General features: G+C 45.9%; 1 protein-coding gene across 1 annotated transcript; it reads right to left on the reverse strand.

Moving 5' to 3' along the window:
* Window positions 1–6144: 6144 nt before the first annotated feature.
* LOC121669075 (cytochrome P450 3A9-like) lies at window positions 6145–17594 on the reverse strand. Its single transcript, XM_042037553.1, has 13 exons — window positions 17453–17594; window positions 14718–14811; window positions 14113–14165; window positions 12927–13026; window positions 12246–12359; window positions 11879–11967; window positions 10769–10917; window positions 9782–9909; window positions 9033–9117; window positions 8523–8683; window positions 7898–8124; window positions 6927–7089; window positions 6145–6764 (listed from the first exon to the last, which is right to left on the reverse strand). Exons 1-13 carry the CDS (start codon window positions 17521–17523, stop codon window positions 6666–6668), a joined length of 1533 nt encoding a protein of 510 aa, XP_041893487.1. The 5' UTR covers window positions 17524–17594; the 3' UTR covers window positions 6145–6665.
* Window positions 17595–21515: the final 3921 nt, after the last annotated feature.

Here is a 21515-nt window from a genome sequence, read left to right on the forward strand (position 1 = left end):
ATAAATGTGGCAAATAATAAGCTGTGCAGCTGTGGTGTATATGTAGGGAGGGAGCTTTTGTCTCCTTACAAAGGAGCAGGTGCTGCAAAGGAAACCAATATCTGAAACTTTTAGCAAAATTCCAAAGATCTTCTCTGGAGCTGCTGCCAGCAAGCAGAGAGAAGGCAGAAAACCCACCACAAAGCCAACATGGCTTTGTAATAAACAAACCAAAGCAGTGCCAGAAGTTGTTGTGTGCTGGGGTTTGTGACTGTGCAATTTAATTTCTCATTGTTCTCGCTGTCCTTAGAGCCGGGTCAGCGCAGCAGAGGGGCTGAGCACTTCCCTGGGGCAGCTGCTGCTTGGACATCCTGGCAGGTCGCTGTCTTTGGAATCTCGCTGTTCTCTGAAGTTGCAGAAACTTCATTGCTGCCACCTTGGGGCCTGCTGGATCCCTGGGAAGATTTATGCTCTGGCATTTTTTGAAGTTTGGCTTTTGCTAGTGTAAAACAGCTTTTGAATGTGTTTTACTCTTGGTGGTGATTATAGAATCATGAATTGATTATTTGGAAAAGACCTCTGAGATCAAGCCCACCACTGAACTGTGCCTCATCTACACATTTTTTTCAGTATTTCCAGCGATGGTGATTTGACCATTTCCCTGAGCAGCCTGTTCCAAAGCTTGACAACCCTTTCCATGAAGAAATTTTCCCTGATATCCAACCTAAACCTCCTCTGGAGCAACTTGATGCTGTTTTCTCTTGATCTATCACTTGTTACCCAGGAGAAGGAACATCAATAACTAAATGTGGTCCCTCTCAGCCAACCAGAACTTGCAAGGTCAACTTTTTAAACTGGAAGGCCAGCGTTTCAAAAATGCGTGGTACTCTTATGTCCCATTTTAGTTGTCTTTCTGATATGTGCTTGAATTTTGCTGTCCCTCCACAGGGAGCCAACAACTTCTCAGTTCTTCTATGACTCCTGGAAACAGATTTCTGTAACTGCTCCTACTGTTGTTGCATGGAAGTTCAGCACAGCAGGGAACTGGTGGTGGGAAGGTTTCTTAAATTCAGGTTGTGGGTTAATGAAGAGCCCAAACTGACCAATTCTATGTAAGTCACAAAAAACCCCTGAAGATGGCAGTGGTTTTGGTGCGTGTATGAAATGAGCACCGTGGTGGTGCAGGTGGAGCAGGTAAATGCTCCATGCCATGGCCTGGGCTCTAAGCTTATCACCTCAGACACTCCCAGGTGAACCTCTCAGCTGGATTTGGAGAGTCTATCCAAAGGCTAAGATACCCTTCTGCCCTTTTGGGGTGTGTATATGTGCACAAATATGAATACACGTATCTACATGTGGCTGCTACATCTGTAACAGCCCCAGCTCTCTGTTTGCTGCAAATTCTGTTCCTTAGGGCAACACTTAGTCTGTGAACTCCCTGAAGATAAGGCTGCCTTGCTGAGTGTTTCCAACACTCCTAACCCTCCTGGGCTTTCATTTCCCAGCTGGCTTTTAATGTAATGTAAAGATTAGAAATGATATCTTCCATTAAAACTTTATTATGTGGCTCTTCCACTTAGGAGAGCAGTTTCACTTACTGCCAGCCAAATGAATTCCAGTCACTGAAAGCTACACATGAAAATGCAGAAGGGGGAAGGAGGAAGCCACTTACAGTCTTGAAAAGGAAAAATAAGAGTAGTTTGTTCAGGGGCCTGTCTGAGACACCTGTAGCTCAGCACAGAGCCCAGGGCCAGAGCTGTGCTGGGCACAGGAATGTGAGAGCCAGCATGGGAAACACTCCCCTTCTTGGCAAGGGGCACCTGCAAATGCATTTTTCCCACTTGTACATCCTGCAGATTTCCGCTGGAGTCTGTTACAATCTCTGGGAGCACCAGACATCTGCTCACTCCCGTGGATGTTGCTCAGGCTGCTGGTGGGGTGATTGATGTGTGGTTACCCCTGAGAGCAGCCTGAGTGGCAGCAGCTGACCTTCCTTGGAGCATCTGTGCTGCTCCTCACCTTCCCTCTGGCTTTTGCTGTGACCTTTGGATACTGATTGATCCCAGATTAGTGCTTGTTAACAATAAATAGCCTAAAATTAGGATACAAGTAGACAAGTCCTGAAAAGGTTAGACAAGCTCTGGGCAAGTTAGTGCAAGACTCTGCTGGCCATGCTGGTGGTTTGCCTTTGTGCTCCATGTTCCAAAAGTCTTTTCCGTTTTTATTGCCTCCAATTTCAAAGCAAAACCAGCTGAACAGCCCCAGGACAGGGGATCTGTGGTGTGGCACCTGTGCCCCCTCAGCTGGGCTGCACAAAGCCCGGACACAGTCCAGGGGATGAACTGGAACTTATTTTCCTGGGCTCTCTGTGGTGTATGGATGGAATCAGTATTTTGCCAAGTGAAGATGGGTAAATGCATCCAGCTGTGCTGGACTGGCTTCAGTTCATAAGTGGCAGGAAAGGTTTTTCATTTTCCCTTGAGCAGTTATATTGTCTTCCCCACTCCATTTGCAAACTTGTGGCTGCACAAGTACCTCAGAGTGGGCTTATACATTATATATATATGTATAAATGTATGGAAGCTGCAGGCCTTGGAACAAGGTGCATTTGTATCCAGACATTGTACCCAGCCATGCAGGGAGGCCCAGAGAGAACATCCCTGAACATCTGCTGTGAAATGGTTAAATAAAAACTTTGTTCCAAGTCTTCAAAGGTATTTTGAGCATCTTTGCAACATTTTCAAGTGTTCAGGAACAAAACAAAATGAAAAAACCTTGGAGGGGGAAATTATCTGTGTCATGGGTGATACAAAGCTGCATCAGTACCTATAAAGTGCCCCAGCAATACAAGAGAATTGGAGTAATGAACAGAAATGCTCAGTTAGAGCTTTTTCCATATTTTATGTTAATCATTAGGTTAGAGCCGAAATTAGCTTTAATTGATATTAAGAGTTGAAAAAATGAATCCTCCAGAGAATGAGTCTCTTTAACCTTTAATGATGCAGTAAATAAAATATCCTGTCAACATTTGTGCAACAGTAAGGGCTTTCAAAATTCCATATCTGTGTGGTGAGCAATTCAATATGTCTAATTCTCTCCATTACAGCAGAGAAAAGTGATGTCGTTGCATAAATTCAGCTGCAGGTTTTCCATGTTTCCAATCTATCTGGTAATTCCCCACGCTGGCTTGTTGCTTCTACCAGGGAGATGGAGAGAGGAAGGAGGGACTGAGATCAATCCCAGTCCCAGTGCTGCTGTTTCCACTTGTGTCCCTTGACTTGCTGGCTCCTGATGCCAGAGAAACTGTGCCTCAGTTGAGGTAAAAGGAGCAACGCTGCCTATTCTTCCTTTCAGGTGAAATATGCCTGGAAATGTTTCATTTTTTCACTTTAAAGGCACAGCAGATTTGCAAAAGACTTCAATACTTCAGGGACACTTAGTTTGCTAATAGTCAGACCATTCTTCTCTCTGTCAGGGCTCAGCCTGGTGTTGAAATACCTCATAAGTGAGTTGGTGAAGCACAAGAAACATTCCCTCACTGTGAGCAGGAAACCTGTTTTTCATAAAATCCACGTGGTCATTGCAATCAGCTGGAAGCATTACAGCATTTAGGCGAGTTAGGAGTGAGAGTGACTCTGCTGTAGTTAACTGGGAAACAGAAAACAAATCTCCCCACTCAAAACCACCTTTTGTCTCTCACCAGGACTGATGTAATAGCAATCCTCATCCCATGGGCTATAAACCTCCTTAGGGAAGTTCCCTTCTGTGTGAAAGGGAATATATTTCTGCATATTTACTGAAGCTCTTGAGGGATGCTGGTGTTTCTCTGGGTGTGAGTCTGTTACACTGCAGTGATGTGAAAATAACTTCTCTGAGACAAGGCTGTAAAGCCTTTGAGAAAACCATGTGTGTTTCAAAATGCTGGTGAAACATCAATTTTCTTCACTCTGTTTTTTTCCTTCTTACTTGGGGTTTGGGAGGATCAAGGTAAGGAAGAGAAACAGAAGTGTCCCCGCAATTAACTTCTACCTCACATTGCGTTTTCTTTCCTCTGATGAGACCCAGCTATTTTGGGACAGTTCAATGTCCCAGGCCTGACAAGGATGTGTTGAAACAGTGCCTAAGCACTGGAACAGGCTGCCCAGGGCAGTGGTGGAATCTCCTTCTCTGGAAGTGTTCCAAAGAAGTGTTTGTGGCAATTGGGGACATGGTTTATGTGATTTAGTGGTGAGCATGATGGTGGGTTAATGGCTGGATTTGATGATCTTAGAGGCCTTTTCCAACCATAAAGATTCTGTGATTTTATGACTCAGCAAGGAGTCCAGATAAAATAAATGTTTTATCAGCAAAAACCATTCAAGAGGTGAGTTAAGCTGTGCTGTGCCTGATGTAAAGTGGAAACAGACAACCCAGTGAAACCTGATGGAGGCCCAGGACCAGCAGACTCCTGGCCAAGTCACTTCTGAGGGGTGACCAGCAAAGCAGTGGAAGTGCTGGGAATGATGGAGGCAGCCCTTATAAGCAAAGTAATTTTATGGAGTTAAGACACGGAGGATCTAATTTTCCTCTAGAAGACTCATTACCACGATTTTGTAACATGTTATTTATGGGCTGTTATGATAGTCCTGGCAGGTCATAATTGGCTGAAGCCGGAAAATTAGTCACATTTTTCACATTTGGAAGAGTGATCTGTACAGTTGCACTTAATGACTTCATTCCCGGAGAGCCCCGTGCAGGGAGGGAATTGCCTGGCCTGGAGTGTGGCTGGATTAACCTTTGTGCTTCTGGGCACCCTACAAAGGCACCTGGGTTTGCTCATCAGGTGGCAAAAGCACTTTTCATAACTTCAGAGAAGTTCTTTGGCATGTAAGTGATTTGCTGCTTTGGTGATAGCTTCCCCTTTCTTTCCCTTTCCTCAACTCTGAGTTAGTTTTGCCTGGCACCGGATTTCCTACAGAAAAATGCCTTTTTTAAACTGGTTTGTCCATGCATTGCACTGTCCCTGTCAGAGCCACTGCAGCATCAGAGTCAGTCAGAGAGGCCCAGCTCTTCCAGGGATGGTTTCTAACCCCTGGTAAGAGATGGGCAACAGATTAAACTGAGGCAGGGCCTTATTGGCAACACTCCTAAGAGCCTTGCTGTGTACACAGCACAACCCAAACAGTCTATCACAGATGATGAATCAGAAGGGAGCACTATAATGGTTTTATTTGCCTTTTGGGACAGCACAAGCTGCTTACTCTTGAATTAGAGCCTGGTGAATGTTGCTGTATCTTCCAGAAAAATGGACAGCTTTGATTTGGGGATTTCCAGTGATGAGGAATCCACTGTGCTGTTGCCTGTCCACTCCCAAACCCCTGAATAGTCATTGGTAAAGAATGGATCTGAATTGTTGCATGAATTTGTTTTCTGTGGGATTGCAGCATTTGGGTCATGTTGCAGTTTTGTCTGCTAGACTAAAGAGAAAAGCACATTGCCACAGGAGAAAATTACAGATCACAATCCAGCAAATAATGCCTTGGAATTAAGGGTGCCAGGAGAAAGTTAAGGGGTGACTGGATTTGATTTGCAGCTTTTGTAGAAACCTTTCCCATTTCACTAATATCTGTTTTGGTTTTTGGTAGGTGTCAAGACCAGCACAATTTACTGGAGTGTGAAATTCAGATCTGGGAGAACCTCCCACCTGCTTTGTGATACTCCCTGTTTAAATGGTCAGAGATGGTGTGAGCCCTTGCGTCAGAGCACCCTGCTGATGACAGCAGCAGCTCAAAAACCCATCGCCAGCAATGACTAAACCCCATCCATGGCTCTGGGAGGAAAGGCTCAGCTCCAGGCTGTGTGCAGACCATTCCTCCAGGAGCACTGGCCCTCCTGCAGTGCTGTCCTCTCCTCCTGGGAGCTGCTGCTCTCTCTAATCCATCCTCTGTCACTGCAGCATGGGAAAGGGTTGGCCGGTGCTGAACTGAAGGCAACCTCTTAATCAAAGTAAGAGGTGGGAGCTGGAGTGTTTGTAAAATACCGTACAAATGGGAGGGTTTGATGGCGTTAAATGAAGGATCAGATTCATTAAATTAAGTGGAAAGCAATGTACATGGATAATTTCAAGGGTTGAGGCTGAATATGGGTTTTAAATAGGAAGTGATCAGCCGCTATACACAACACAGAGCAGCTCTCAAACATTTTTAATGACAGTATTTGTACACACTTTAGTTTAATTAACACATGGCACAGGAGAGGGTTGGTAACTAGGATGTGTAGTCTCACACCAGTCGTCTCAATTAGAACACATGAAATTTCAAGCATCGATACACCCAGAAGAACAGCACCCGTCCCTGCCTGGCGAGGTCTGGCAGTTTGAATTTCCATCACACCTTGTTTTTCTTGGATGTGGCAGTAATTCCTTCCCTCCAGATGGAGAAGTCCCCTTAGAAGTGGATGATAAGCCTCTCATTTGGATTTATTTCTTGTTTTCTGCAATCAAAATTAAGGGGACTGTGCATTGTCACTGCCCAGTGGTCCACGTTACATTTCTGACAGCTATGTTTATTAGTAAATATGTAGTAATTGCTTCCAGAATTAACTGGAGCTGCTCTTCTGTGTCTGTTCATGTAGGAGAGATTTCCTGTGATGTGTGATCCCTTTGTTAGCACAGCAGTCCTTGGATGCCAGGGGACTGTGGCTGGGTTTCAGTTCTTGGCGGGCTCAGTGCTGGTCTGGGGCACCAACTTCAGAACAATTGGCTTCTTTGGTGTTAAGAGCCCCACTGAGCTCAGCTGGATCGGGATCTGCAACAATGAGAGGGAAAACATGGGTGGAGATGGACAAGTTAAATATGCAGAGATGAAAGGTTCAGGCACAACTGGATCTGTGGTGCTGCAAGTGCAAAGCGTCTGGTGTTGGCACCCAGCTCCTCCTGTGCGAGCCTCAAGCTACCACATGCTCCTCACCTGAGTCTCTTTGCAGGTCTGGAAGGTGAAATGCTGCAGCAGGGAGGCGATGGCGACTTTCAGACTCAGGAGAGCAAACCTCATCCCGATGCAGTTCCTGGGACCAGCCCCAAAGGGCAGGTACGTGTACGGGTCTATGGACTCCTTGTTCTCCTTACTGAACCTGGATGATGACATGGGTGGGGAAAAGAAATGAAGGCAGCAAAACCTACGTATCTTATTTATCCAGGGATCTCTCACTGGTGCGCTGCAGAGCCTTGTTTGGGTTTTTCCTAAGGTGTCTCAGGGCACCCCAGAAATCAAGTGCTATGACCAAGCCCTTGCCCAGGACAGGGTGGAGTCCAACTTGAGGGTTTGATTTTAATTCTGTCCATCCTAATTAGTAGAAGTTGGAAGCAAGGTGAAAATTCAGGCAACATCCTGTCCCACAGTGACAGAGATTTCCTGTCTGTGGTATTTAGTGAGAGAGGAGCCAGAAGCTGTTTTGGTTAGGAGCAGCCTATGGCTTCAGTTTCTCTGGGAATGAGAGGTAGGTATCAGTTACAAAAATAACCAGCTAGGGAAGGTTATCCTTGAAAACAAGGAGGGAAGGCAATTCTGGAAGGATCAGGTCTGGCATATTTAGTAGAAGCTTGTATGAAGGGAACAGGTTCAGCAAGGAGGATTATAGAGGATGGCCAGCAGTTACAAAAACTCCACATTTACCCCCTCCCAGGAAGCTTAGAAACTGGGTACAAGATCCTATGAGGTATCAGTGGTATTCTCCCAATAAGATTATGTTGTTTGAAACCCTGCTTTAAGTGCAGGTTTTTTCTTCTTAAAATGACATTCCCACGAGCCTGCAATTTCTCATTCATATTGTTTGTAAAAAGATAGGAAGAACACCATTAGGAAGCTAATCAGAGATTAATGCTTAATTACTGAGGAAAAAGCAGTGTGATATTTCTTCCCTTCCATTAAGCTTTTTGTACCTTTCTGGCCTGAACTCCTCTGGGTTGGGCCAGTACTCGGGGTCACGGTGCATGACGTAGGGTGGGATTGTGACCACAACTCCTTTGGGAATGGTCACTCCATTTATCTCCACGTCTTTCTTGCAGACTCTCTCAATCCGCCCCCCAAGGGGATAGATCCGGAGGGTTTCATTCACTACCATGTCAAGATATTCCAGTTTCATAATTGCTTCGTATGTGAGAGGAGCCTGCAGGACAACAGGAGGAAGGTGACCAGGTATGCTGGCATCAGAACTGGATTGTCCTAAAATGACTGTGGAGACCAGAGTGTCCCCAACCCCCACTGCCCCAAATTTGACTCAGACTTGCTGAAGAAGAAAATGCAAAGGTAGGAATTGAGCAATTGGTTTCATTTTTCTGCCCCTGAGTTATGGAAATGCGTGGAAATCCACATCCTCTTGCGCACAGTTGCAGAGTGTGGCAAATGGGTTTGAGCAGTGGGGTGGCTGGAAGGTTTCAGCTGTCGAAAGAAAATCACTGCAGGGCTGAGTTGTCCCAGTGTGTGGCTCCCAGAGCTCTTGGAAAATCCATGGTAGTTAGGAGCTAAAGATTTCTCATTGCCCTGACTGAACCAGGGTTCCCTTACCTTGTTGGGCAGGACTGTGTTGATCTCCTGCAGCAGCTTTTGCTGCACATCAGGGTGCAGGGCCAGCTCATAGGCCAGGTAACCTAGGGTGTTGCTCGTGGGCTCATACCCAGCAAAGATAAAGATGAATGCCTGGGCCAGGACCTCTATGTCAGTCAGGGCTGTGGGGAGATGAGCAAAAGCAGTGTTGGCTGATGGTCTCAACAGGGACCAGGCAGCAACAGGTGGTATTGAGGCAGGTTTGCTGCAGTTGTTTTCTGATTACGCTTCTAAAACTGCTCTGCCTGCCTGGAAAAATCCATTTTATAGAAGAGGCAGGTGATTTCCTGAGTATAAATAACTGACAGGGCAGTCCTGCTCCCTGGACAGGGATCTTAGCCTGGTTCTGGCACCAGGAGATGGAATTCTGCCTGGAGCTGGTCAGTGGAGATGATGGGGACCCGGACACCTCCCCATATTCTCCTCACTCCCACAGCCCCGTTCCCATGATGAGGATTTGGGTGTTGTTACCTTTATTTGAGGGATTTGCTTCATTGTTCCCCTCTCTGGCTGAGTGCTGGGATTCGATCATCAGCTGCAGGAAATCTACCCTGCCCTGAGAGGGAAAGCAGGAAAGTCTCTTTGGTGACAGGTTTCTTGGAGGGCTCAGATAAGCAGATTTCACAATCTAAGCACAATTTTCAGACTGAGAGCATCCCCAAAATGCACATGACTTCCTCACTGAAAAACATAGTGCTTGCTTTTTATTTTGGAAATCTGTCTTTCCTATCCATTAAGCCACTGGGTGGGAGAACAGTGTCTTGGATGAATTTGGGGAAAGGGATCCAAACTCTGAAAGGCAGAATTTTGTCAGGAAGCAGCTGCAGTTTTCAAAAAACGAGAGGGGAAGGCACAACCCTAAAGGTGATTTTGCTGCTTGTGTGCTGCTTACTCTGCACTCTCTCATCCTCTGCCTAATCTTCTTCAGGGAGTCTCTCACTCTCTCATTACAAGTGCTGCACACTGAAGCTTAGACCAATTCTGCTGAGCCTTTATCTGGATTTGGCTTCAGATCATGGATGTACAAAGTCCCCTTGATTATCTGCCAGGACGGGTCAGGTGGGGCTTTTCTGACAGTATTAAAATGAAGTGTTTACACTTGAGTAGGCTCAGGGTTTTGTTGAGTCATTATACTTTGGCTTCACCTTTGATATCATCACCCTAATTATGTCTCACTTCAGTGTACTTTCTGCCACAATTGCTCTCAAATTCCCACTCACCTTGTGGGCCTCCTTTTCACGTTCCTGCTTAATTTTGGCGATGGATCTCATGAAAAAATCTACAGCATCACTGGGGAAGAAACTTACTCCTGCCTTGGCCAACAGAGGAGTAAGGAATGGGAAAACAACTGAAAAACAAATCGAGAATTAAATTGCACACTGTAAATAAACCCCTCCTTATATCAGATAGCTGTGGATGCCACTGGGAAATTATTTCCTTTTTTAATTTCTTTACCTGAGAAAAGCATGGACTTTGCCTTTTTTCCTTCTGTTTCATTCCCTTGGAATAGTTTTTTGTCAAACAGGCACAGCCAAGCTGGGTATAAACTTTCCTTTAAGGGAAGACCAAGGCATATTCCACCTCCTATTTCTAGGGCTCTGTTTTCTAAAGGCAGGTTACTTCTGGACACAACAGGAATGTGGCTCAGAAGAGAAATATTGAAAATTCTGAATTCTTTTTTCAGGCTGCTCTATTCACTGCCTTGCTGTGATCATGCAAACATTTTCAAGTCCCCTTCAGAGTGTTTCCTTCATCACAGAAACTGGATCTTCTTCTGTATAGTTTCATAAAATCTACAGCACCAGAACCTCCTCTATGCACAGATCCCAAGTTTCCCTGGGTTTCAGCAAGGTATCTAACCTTAATTTAAGGTCCATTGCTGCTAGGATGCTGCGCTGGGGGAAATTGCATCTAATTACAGTCCCCACTCAGCACTCTCTTCCAGAAAATGCATTTCAGATAGCACCGCTCTCCTCAAGCCTCACCTGCTTTTCAATCTTCGAATAATTTCCCAGCACTTAATTGGATACTTCTGGGTGGTTCATAAGTTTCTTGCACTGTGGATGGCAAAGGTGGAGGAAGCTTTTCCCCATCTCCACCCCAGGGTTTCAGCATGAAGCTCACAACGAGGAAATGATGAGACAAGGGCCAGTTGGACTTCATTCCTGGCAAGGGAAGTTATCCAAGCAATACCTGGAGTCACTTACATGACAAGATGAAGAGTGGGTCAAAAAAGTCAAACTTGACCAGTTTCTTCATCTCTCTGACAAAGGGGTCTTTGGGGTTGTTCATGGAGTCAATGTTCACACCAAAGGAAGTGCTGGTGACCACGTCCATGCTGTAGCTCCCAAAGATGCTGAGGAAAGGTGGGAAAAAATAGACTGTGGTTAAATATTTGGACTGAGTGTATTTTTTCCTCATGTCTATGTGACATTCAAATATAAAGTCTCATAAGACCTCCTGCCTTGGGTTGGAAAAGAGTATTGGATATGTGGTACTGAACAGCACTTACAGAAAAGCGGATAGATTTTTAGAGAGCTTTAGTTTCCAGCCTGCACAGGTTTTGAAGTCAGACAGCTTTTCCAAGGATTTTAAAACAACATGGAATGGATTAGTGGATGGACAGCATGTGGAACCATGGTAACCTCATGGGAGGGGTGGCACCGCACTGCCTCAAACATGCCCTGAGAGTGGTCTTGTCCCACCCAGCACAGCTCCTGTTCCAAACTGTCCAAGCCCTTCCCTTGCAAGGCTTTGGTTCAGAGGGAGCTTTGCTGGTTCGTGGTTCATGGTGTGCAGCTGCCCCTGCTGCATTTATGCTTTGAAATTGGGGGTGCAATACACAGGGTTTTGTCCAGAGCCCATATGGAGGGCACAGATGAGGCAAAAACACTCAGGGCCACTCTAGAGCCTCAGTCCCCCCAGCAAAGGGGCATGTGAGGGATGAGCATCCCACAGTGCTGTGTGGGGCAGAGAGGTCAGCAACCCCTGTGTCCTGGGGAAGGAGAAGGTGCTGCACAGAGATCCTGAGTGTATGCAGGAAAAACTGGGTTTTCCTGCCCATCTTGGAGTTATCTTGGATCTGTGGATTCACAAAGCTGTGCTGGAGCACTTTTCTTCCTATCTACTTCTAGGAAGTTTCCTAACATCCAAATTAAATTTTCCCCTCTTAAATTTCCAGTCAGGCTTTCAGCAAGCCCCCTTCCTCCTTTCAGAGCCCTGGCTGACCCAGGGAAAGATCTGCATTGCTGGTAGCCAATGACCCACAGCACTTTAAACAAGGTTTGCTCTGTCTGCTGCTCTTAGCAGCTACTTACTCCTTTACAGATATTGGGCTGTCCTCTTTCACTTGCTTTTGAACATTCTCCACCAAAATTTTCCCATAGTGCTTCATTATAGGGAACATCTGTAACACAAAACAGGCATGGTCACTCCAGTACAGTACATTTAACTCCTTTGGACAGGCTCATGAAGACTATGGGGAGTGCCATGAATATTTACATATAAGACCTCTCTGCTCAGTTTTTATTTTAAGACTTTTCTGGTTTCAATTAGGCATAAATTAAACAGGCCATCTTAGTTGCTAGGCTCTGACTAAAGAAATCAGACCCCTGGGACAATCTCAGCCTTAAAGCACTGCCTACTGACTTTGTGATTTAGTCTGTACCTGCCCCTCTGTTTTACCTCCTTTAGTTTTCCACTGGTGAAGGTTGGAGAGAGCAGAGTACGGAGCCTTTTCCAGTGTTCATCTTCGGCTAATGTGATGGCATTGACCAGTGCCCCTGCCAAATCTACACGCTGCAGAGGAAAAAGAGAAGGTGTTAACCCCAGAAAAGAGAGCAGCCTCCTTGCCAGGGGTGGGAATGGGGCATGCAAACCCCTCCCCGGGCTCTTCCAGGGGCATTGCTGCTGGCAGTGGGCTGTGGCCTGACAAACAGCCTCTCTCAAGACACACATGCATAAATAATCCCCTTTCCTGCAGTAAACCAGCTGAGAGGTGCCATTCCCAACCCCAGAGCAAGTCCAATCAGCCCAACACCTGCCTGTCTGTGTGTAACCACCATGTCCCATCCCAGCTGGTGGCACGTGTGCATCCTTACAGATTCCTGCGTGCTCACACCCACCCAAATTCATCCACATATACAGATATATACATATACAGGTGTGAGAACAGACTCAGTCTGCTCCCTCTGCCAGCCCCGGTGTGCAGTCCAGGCTGTAAGGCAGGGGAACAGTGACATGCAGTGGCCGTGTTCAGCAATCCCTATAGTGCAGCCACTTGTTCCCGAAGGATGCTTGGCATGCCTGTCTCCTCCTGCACTTTTCCTGGGCTCTGGTGGTAGACCACAGCACTTCTGCTCTTACCCTCCTGTTGGTGAAGGTGGTGTAACAGTCTTTGACCAGCACAGATTTGATGATCTGGGGGTCAGTGACAGCCAGAGTGGGTTGCCTTCCATCGTAAATCCTGGCGGGGGGAGAAGAGGAGGCAGGTAAATAACCTCAGATAATTGAAGTGTAAGGCTTGGCTGATGCCCACGAAACAAAATGTATTGAACAAATGTTCTTCCATCACCAGCCCTGCTGCTCTGTTGTCTGAGTACAGAAATGTAGAAAGTAGAGATGGGAAACGACTCCCAGACCTTTTCCCATCTGGTTTTGTAAATGATAAAAGGGCATAAATACCTTCCAAATTCACTGGGAAATGAGCAGGGCTCAGTTGTTCAAAGGAGCAGATACTAAATGAAGCAAGTGTCTTCACTTTCTCCCCTGACTCTCTGTGTTTTTCCAGGCACTTAAACACATTACAGTATTAGAAGGAAACTTGTTCGCCCCCTTTCAGGCTCTTGAGTTGGGTGTCTGGAGACAGGCTGACAGCACTGAGACATCCTTGGAGGTGAAACTCAGTCCTTTTTTCTGTCTTTCTAAGCTGCCAGTTCTGAATGCTTTCTGGAACAGATGTAGATTAAGCTGATTTGTGCACTCTCCCCACTTGTGTAAAGATACATTTTCCAGACTCTGTTTTTTAAAGCTGCTGTAGGGACCAGTGGCTGCATCATAGAGGATGTGCAAGGTTGTAGGCTAAGATATAACATCAGTGATAAAAGCCATGGGAGGAGTGTCTAGAGCAGAACAACTCCTACTGCAGCAGGTGAGGATCAGCAGCACGAGCAAGTCTTAGGATCAGCTCCAAAGGGAGTCACTCACATTCCTCTGCTGTTTGTGAACCAGAGGAACGCAATCTCCCAGTTCCAGATCCTGCTTAAGTAAATAGTTCTGCTGATGATTTTGTTAGGAGTGGGTGAGGGCCTTTTGTTACCAGATTTAAACTGGTTTTCATGGCACTGGTCAAAATAGTTTCTGTATGATGTGGCAGTGGCACAACACCAGGCTCCAATGAAAGCCACCAGCAGCACCCTGTCACTGCTGTTCTCATCCTGTTGGGACTGTCAGGGCTGCAGCTGGAGAAAAGGGAGCTTTCCTAATTAAATTTTTCTCCCCTTCTTATGGATTCTAGTTTTAGTCTAAGAAGAGATCAGTGGTTCATACTCACCCCCAGACCTTCCCATATTTCTTGAAGCATTCATTGTCAAAATCCATGAAACCCTGTGGAAAGCAATTCAACAATTGTCATGGACTAGCCTGGATTGAAAGAGGCCCACAAGGACCATCCAAGTCCAACTCCTGGCCCTGCACAGGACAGCTCCAAAAATCCCACCATGTATCAGTGTTGTCTGAATGCTCCTTGAGCTCTGGCAGAGTTGGTGCTGAATTATCTCAGAGAGGATGCAGTGGAAGGATGATGTTGGAAACAGTAGGTGGGGAGGAATAGCGCTAAACTAATGTTCAGAGCTGCTTTATGAGCCTTCCTTCCCTTCAAAGCCATGATGAAGCATAAGTGTACGCTGTGCTTTGAGGGAGCTGTTTGCCAGGGCGCTGGCAAAGGGCTGGTGGAAATCAGCCACCCAGGAGCGCTCCTTTGGGGATGCCCCTTGGTCTGTGCCACTGAGCCTTATCCCACTCTGGCCTTTGCACGAGCCCCGAGTGACAGAGGAGCTGGCATTTGGAGATAAGTTATCTTCACTGTGTATCTGTTCAGCTACAGCTGTGCCCACAAAGGTGGGGTTGCTGGAGCCAGGGAGGACTTCAGTCACTCACTTTGCGATATTCCAGGCACGTCCCAAAGAAAGGCAGAGGTCTTGGCCCGGGAATGCCCAACTTCTTGAACAGTCCAAATGGCCAGGTCCCATATCTGTGGGACAGAAAAGACAGCAGTGTTACATCACTGTGGCACTGGGGCTGCAGCAACGTCCCTTTGGAGATGAGGGAGGGAGGCTGATCCAGGAGGTGGAAAAAAGCAGTCCAAGTGAAAATTGCCCTGTAAAAAACTACTTAATGACCATGGTAAGACTCACACAGAGCTTTGGAGGGATCCCTTTGGTGTGAAAGCAATTGTTTCCACCAGAGCACCTGTGGAGACAGCATCTGAAGTCTTTAGCAAAAGTCCTGAGAGGAGCTCATTGCTAACCAAAGGAGAGGCAGAAAAGGGAGCTGGAAGAAGGAACACCAAGCTTACATGTTTTTATTGATAAGAAATCAAAGCAGTGCCAGAAATTATGTCCCAAACAGGGCTTTTGTCAAACTGCACTTCAATTTCATTTATTGTTCGCCCTCCCTCAGTCCAGCATTAGCTCAGTGGAAGTCTTGTCTTGATGGTTTTCTCTTTAGATTTTATTGACAGCCTTGCAGATTTCTCTCCTCTGAAGCACCCTTCCTGGCAGCTCTAAAGTTATTGCTTCTACCTTGGGGCTTTCTCTTTCTCTACAAGGGCCTGGGCTGCAGCCTTTTGAAGCTCGTCTTCAGCTGTGTTGAAAGAGCTCCTCAAAATATTTGTTTTCAGTTAGTAGCTGCAGCTTCCCAAGTGAGCAGTTCATTGTAGAAGGGATATAAAATGGGGAAGGTTTGGCAGGGGATGTTATCAGAGATCCTCTTCAGGCCACGAGGCAGCAGCTGCTCAGGCGGGATCTTGGGGATGCTTATCTGAAAAGCCAAAATCTAGGCTGAGACTTAAGGGAGGTCTCCCTTACAATTAGCAATGCTTTATTAATTCTGGGGACCCCAAATGGGATCAGTCTCTGCCAGTACAGCTTCTGCCAGAGCACAAAAGCAGATCCCCCCCTTATGGTCCAAACAGGGCAGGTGAAAAATGGGGAGCTGGGTGGATTCAGGTGAAGAAAGGTTTCACAGAGCTCAGTTTGTCAATGTTTAATCTTCTTTGTCAAAGGTTAATTCAGTACTAGGAATCAAATGTTTGTGGATTCTCATTTGTAATGTTTATAGGTAGCCAGGGCTGCAGGAGGACCAGGAAATGTCAGGCTGGGGTGGTTACAAAGCCCAGAAATACTGTAGGAAAACAGGCTTAAACCACTTGAAACATGGCCAGGAAAATGTAGAGTAACACTCCTCCAACTAAAATGTGTCAGGGTTTTCTGCAGACTGAAAAGGACCATTTAGTGTAAAGCCAAAGAATAATCATTACTTCTTTCTACCATGGATGTGAACAAGAAATGCCTGATATTCCCTCATGTGTGAACTGGAACAGTGTTGCCCCAGGTGGACAAGAAGCATCTAAACAACTTCTCTATGCCAATGGGCAGTGAAATTTCTATTTCAGCTCTGATATCAGAGCACAGACATCTGGGTTTAGTCCCTTTTGCCACAACAGAATTACAAGTGCCTGCAGAATGTGGAAGTCTGGTAACCAGCAATCTTAGATGGCCACAGAGTTACTGAAATACAAGTCTGGGTCAAGACTGAGGGTGGCTTTTTTTGGTTTTGTTGTTTTGGTGTGGTTTGGTTTGGGTTGGTTTTTTTTAATCGTCAGCCCCAAACAGGCTTTTGAGTGATCCAAATCACAGGAAAGGGTTTGAAAAATATGGCTAAAACTTTCTGAGCTTGCTGAGCTGCTGTGGCTGGAGCATTGCCAGGGCAGACAAATGGGCTGTGCTGGTGTGCACCACATCAATCGCTAGGGTTTATGGCTGGCAGTGCTCTGCCTCTGCCTCAGGGCTTGTCAGTACTGCCCAGTTTGTCCCGGCAGCCTCGCTGGCAGGGGCTGCCAGTGGAGACACTGTCCCAGCAAAGGGGTTTTTAACCAGCCCCGCTCTGCTGCGGTGAATGACACCAGCAAAGCCAAGGAAAGCATTTCCTCACTAGCACGGTTCCCCTGAAGCACAGAGGGTGCATTTCTGCTGTGGGATTTTGTCTGGAAAGCCAGGAGCAGGTGGCTGATCTTGCTCTGGGCTCCACTCCTTCCCCCAGCACGGGTGGCTGTGAGGAGGGACATGGGATGCAAATCAAGCCTCTGCAAAGGTCCCCTCCTGGTCCAGGTGCCTGTGGGAGCATCTTACCTGGGCACCAGGGAAGGAGTTAGGAGGAATAAAAACTGATCCTATGAATATTCTTTTCCTGGTATCTTTGTGCTGCTCTCCACCTGTGCTGCAGGGTCTTCTTCTGCTGGCTCACCTGCACAGCAGCCTCAGCCTGGGAGGCACAGCTGGATGTCTGCAAAAAATAACCTAATGGATCAGGACCCTGACTGAAACCAGCACCTTTCTGGTAACCACTAGCTGGCATTGTTATTATTCAATTATTCCTTTGATGCTTAGCAGCAATCTCATAACTGGATGGGAGTACTCCAAACCTAGGAGCAAGATCACACACCTGTACAGTCTTTAGACTTCTCTGTTACATCCCAGAGCCTGGTTAGATGCTGGAAAACTGGAAATCACACCTACTATTTGCTCTTCAGCAGATTAGTTGCATGAAAGTTAACAGTGGCAAGAAGAGCAAAATGGCAGGAGCACAGAATGAGTAAAGAATATTTTACTCACACTAGCAGGAGGGCCATGAAAAGAAGCAGAAGGGCCCATGTCTCTGTAGAGAAAGAAGGTAGAAGGTTCATTTCAGTTCTTCTCTGATTGGCTCTGCGTTCTGCCTTGACGTGCTTGTCCCACGTCTGTGGGAAACAGGAGTGCTTCACACTGTGCAATCTTTTTTATACTGTCATATGATTTAGGGGCCCTCCTTCTGTCATGGAGGAGGAGGAGTGGAAGGCAAAGGTAGAAAAGTCTGCTAATCTGAAAAACACAATTCATGTGATAGACAACTGCCTTGGTGAACTGTCTAAGGTTCAAGTTATTTAATGCATATGTTGCCAAACATTTCAGCTGGTTTCCCTGTTGTAACTAATCTCTGACTTCCCATTGATTCATGCCCCTGGGCTGCTACACCAAACTAAATAAAAGCAGGTTACAATGAAAAGGTAAATCCCAAAGCAGGTGTCAGGGCTGGTTCACAAAAGGAAAACAGAAGCGAAAAGGTTATTCATATATTATATGACAAGATCTTTTCTGGCAGATGAATCAACTTTGACAGAATTTAAGATTTTGTTTGAAATATCTCTCTTTCTGTGTTGTGAAGTGCAAGCGCTGCCTGTGGTGGGTCAGAAGCAGCTTCTGACTAAGGCAGGAATTTGTCCCCTGTAAAGGCTGTAGAAGTTCAGTCCACCTTGTTTGCTGGCCTGTGGCCAGGTGTTTTCTAGGAGAAATGCTGTCACTCCACAACCATAAACAGTTAAAGTGCCACCCTTTCCAAAGCACCACTCATGGCTCACGAATAAAACCCACACCCACCCTTCTGCAGCAGCTGGGGAAAAGGCACAAGAAAGGGGAAAACAAATTTTGTACAGGCTCTCCAGTAAGAATGGTGCTGAAAAGCAAGAGCAGGTGTGGGTGTGCTGAGAGGAGATATGATGTGGACAAAACTGGGCTGTTTGGGTGGTGTTTGTTAGTGGGGATCAAGCCAGGGCAGGAGGTTCTATGGTTTGTGTAGATGTGCACTATGGCAATTTTAGGGCTTCATTCAGAGCTCTAAAATGAGCAATTCCCTTTGTATTAGCAGAGCTGTTGTCTTCAGAAGGGACTTTACTGTCTGCACTGGAGGCAGGTGGGTGGGTGTTTTAATTTTTTGGCACCTCAGAAGCCTTGTATCTGTGAGGATGTGGCTGTGATTGATGCTGCAGAGACTGAGCAGCAGATCTCAGTCCACATTCCAAGGAGCACTGTCTGCCTTATCTCAGCATTTGTATCTCATTTCACCTTTGCCCGGCCTTTGCCCGGACCTTTGGAGACAGATCAGTTGTAGATTATTTGGTAATAAACACAGCCTGCTTTGGTTTGACATGAACAGACAAGTTCATGACACAGCTCTCCAAGCCTGTGGTGGTTCCTGCCTTTCTAGATTCAGAGATGTTGCAAGAACATGTGGTTCAAGAGGTGTTTTCCCTTCAGGAACTGGTCACAGCAGTGATTGGTGCTCCAGGGTTCCTCTTTGCCCACTTAGCCTTGAAATTTGAATTTACTGGGCACCAAATGTTCCCAACTCACTGTGTTGTGAAATAGGTTAACACAGTTTATTCAGGAAGTAGGATTGCTGTAGGACTCCCCATAATCAGTAAAATTAAGCCTCAATCTTTGTCCTCTTTGGGTCTTTTTTAGGGGTAATTATAGTCTTTGGGAAAATTTGTATGAAAAAACAGAGGTGCAAAGTCTTGGTGTGGTTTTGCATTGTGACCTGATGATCTCTGCCAAATGGACTGTGCCTATTGACATCAAACAAACAACACAGCCCCACCACCCCCTCGAGAAAGCTGATGGATAAACAGAAAAAAAACCGGGGTGATGAATCCATGCCAAAGGAAAGTCAATGACCCAGGAAAGACTGAATGATTTTCACACGTAAATCCAGCTCAGAGCCAGTTTATGCCCAAATGTGCACTCTGTTGAAACTGTAAACCCACATATGTGGTGTCCCCTAAGGTGCTCGGGGGTGCAACACAGTTGTCCCTTCACCGTACCAAGTCCTTTATCAAGTCCCAGTCCTCACCAGTACGGGTTTTACGCCCATCCTCTGCTTCTCCTGGGCCTTTCGAAGTCCACTGCATCCCACCATGGGTTTAGGGGAGCCCTCCAGGTGTCTGGAGCAGAAGCAGAGTGCTCAGGGGCATGAGAATGTGCAACCCCAGATTGCAGCTTTGGGAACACCCTGCTGGTGACACCACGAGTCCCATTCATGGGTGACAATGACACACATAATGCTCACCCCTTGTCATTTAGGCTGTCACTGAGTTTCCAGCATGGTCACAGGCTGAGGGTGAGAGGTTAGAAAGCCAAAATTTGCAGCAAATTCAGAAGAGAACAGAGCTGCTTTCCCATTTCTAATGCCCCTAAGAAGCTCAGATTAATGGATTAATGGCTTTCAGGAAAGCAAAATAACAACGCTTTATTTGCAGCATAATGAAGGAAGTGCTGCTAATCCAAGCTGTGAACAAGCTGTGATGAGCAGGAAGGATTTTTGTGGAATAATGACTGGGGGATGGGCAGAAAAATAGAGGAACGTGCATTTCTTTCACAAGCTGTGAAACCAAATGATGTAGGGTTGGAAGAACATCATGGAATCGCAATTATGACTGGGGCACAGGTGTGGAGAGGAATGAGCAGTTCAGAAGAGAAAGAACTATTGAGGGGAAGAAAAAAAGCCCCCATGGGTAACATTTTGTGTTCCTGATGAAAAGGACTGCATGGGTACAGGGAAGGCCAGGCTGGATAAGTCCAAATCTTTAGGTCTAACTCATTTTCAAGTGTGATCGTGAAAGAGGTTTTCCTGAGATACTTTAGGGAATTTGTTTTAGATCCCCAGGGCTGGACCAGTAGAGACTCTGCAGTGCTACTCAGAGTATAAATATTGCTGGGAAGTTGTGTCATTATGGAGTACTTTCGACTCTCTAGATACAGATCATAAAAATTGCTGCTAATCACGAAGAGCTCAGCTAATCTGTGTATGGGAGAAGGCAGATTTCTGCTCTGGAGAAACACCAAACTGGCAAGCAGTGACGTGGATTTAGCTTCAGTGTTGATAAGTAATTTAAGATATTCTGAAAGAACAGTTAAGAGTAGTATTACCTTGGGTTGAATGAACCACATTCATTTTGTTTAATGTAAGTGTAAACAAAACCCAAGTTCGTAACTCAGGCTCATTTTTCAAGAGGACAAACCAGTGGAATATCTCAGGACCTTCACTGCAGACTGTCTCTAACGTCCTTTTTGAAGTCAACAGTGCTAATATTATCAGCCAGGTATATGTCAAGAGACTTTCCACTGCCTGAACAGCTGCATTGAAAGGATGCCCAGAATAAATCAAACAGGTAGGAAGTGAAGGAGAAAAACAACAACAACAAAGATTTTGCAGTCCAAGGTCCACTATTACATGTTTTTATGTTCTGGCCATAAGATCTCCTTGTTTCTGTGCCTGACTCAGAGCAGCCCAGTGCTAGAACACAGTGACTAACTGGAGTCCAATTAAGGGGGTTCCAGCATATCAGTGGCACTTCTCACCCCTTTAGGGAGGTGCCCCCAAACCCCTTGGTTAGTCTGACTAAACGATAACTGGGCTGGAAGGAGGCTGCTATGAGAATAAATGCCAGGTAGAAGAGCTGTTGAATCAAATTACAATGTTGGCACAGAGACAAATGGGAATAATTCAGCCGCGAATAACTGCTAGGCTGGAAATGAGCACAGTCCTGGCCTGGAAAGCTCAGAGTCTTCCCTTCACAGGGTTAAAAGAAAGAAAAAAAAAGGTCAGATAATGTAAAATGAGGCAAGATAAGGCAGCTGCTGGTGGGAGCAGGGATAATTCATTAAATTTACAGAGTTCTTCTGCTAGAGCAGTGCAAGAAGCTCACTTTCTGTACAGACAGAAGATGTGGGGAGGCAACTATTTATTTTCCCTGATACACAGTGGTTTAGTTACCCACAGAAAAATACTTCATAATGAAGGCCACATTTTTTTTTCCATGGTGAAAATATTGATACACCACTGCTGGAAAAAAAAACCCAA

This window comes from Corvus kubaryi, unplaced genomic scaffold (genome assembly GCF_017639235.1).
Source record: "Corvus kubaryi isolate FWS band 111438036 unplaced genomic scaffold, C.kubaryi_AGA036_p1.0 37387, whole genome shotgun sequence".
In the NCBI taxonomy this organism is placed as follows: Eukaryota; Metazoa; Chordata; class Aves; order Passeriformes; family Corvidae; genus Corvus; species Corvus kubaryi.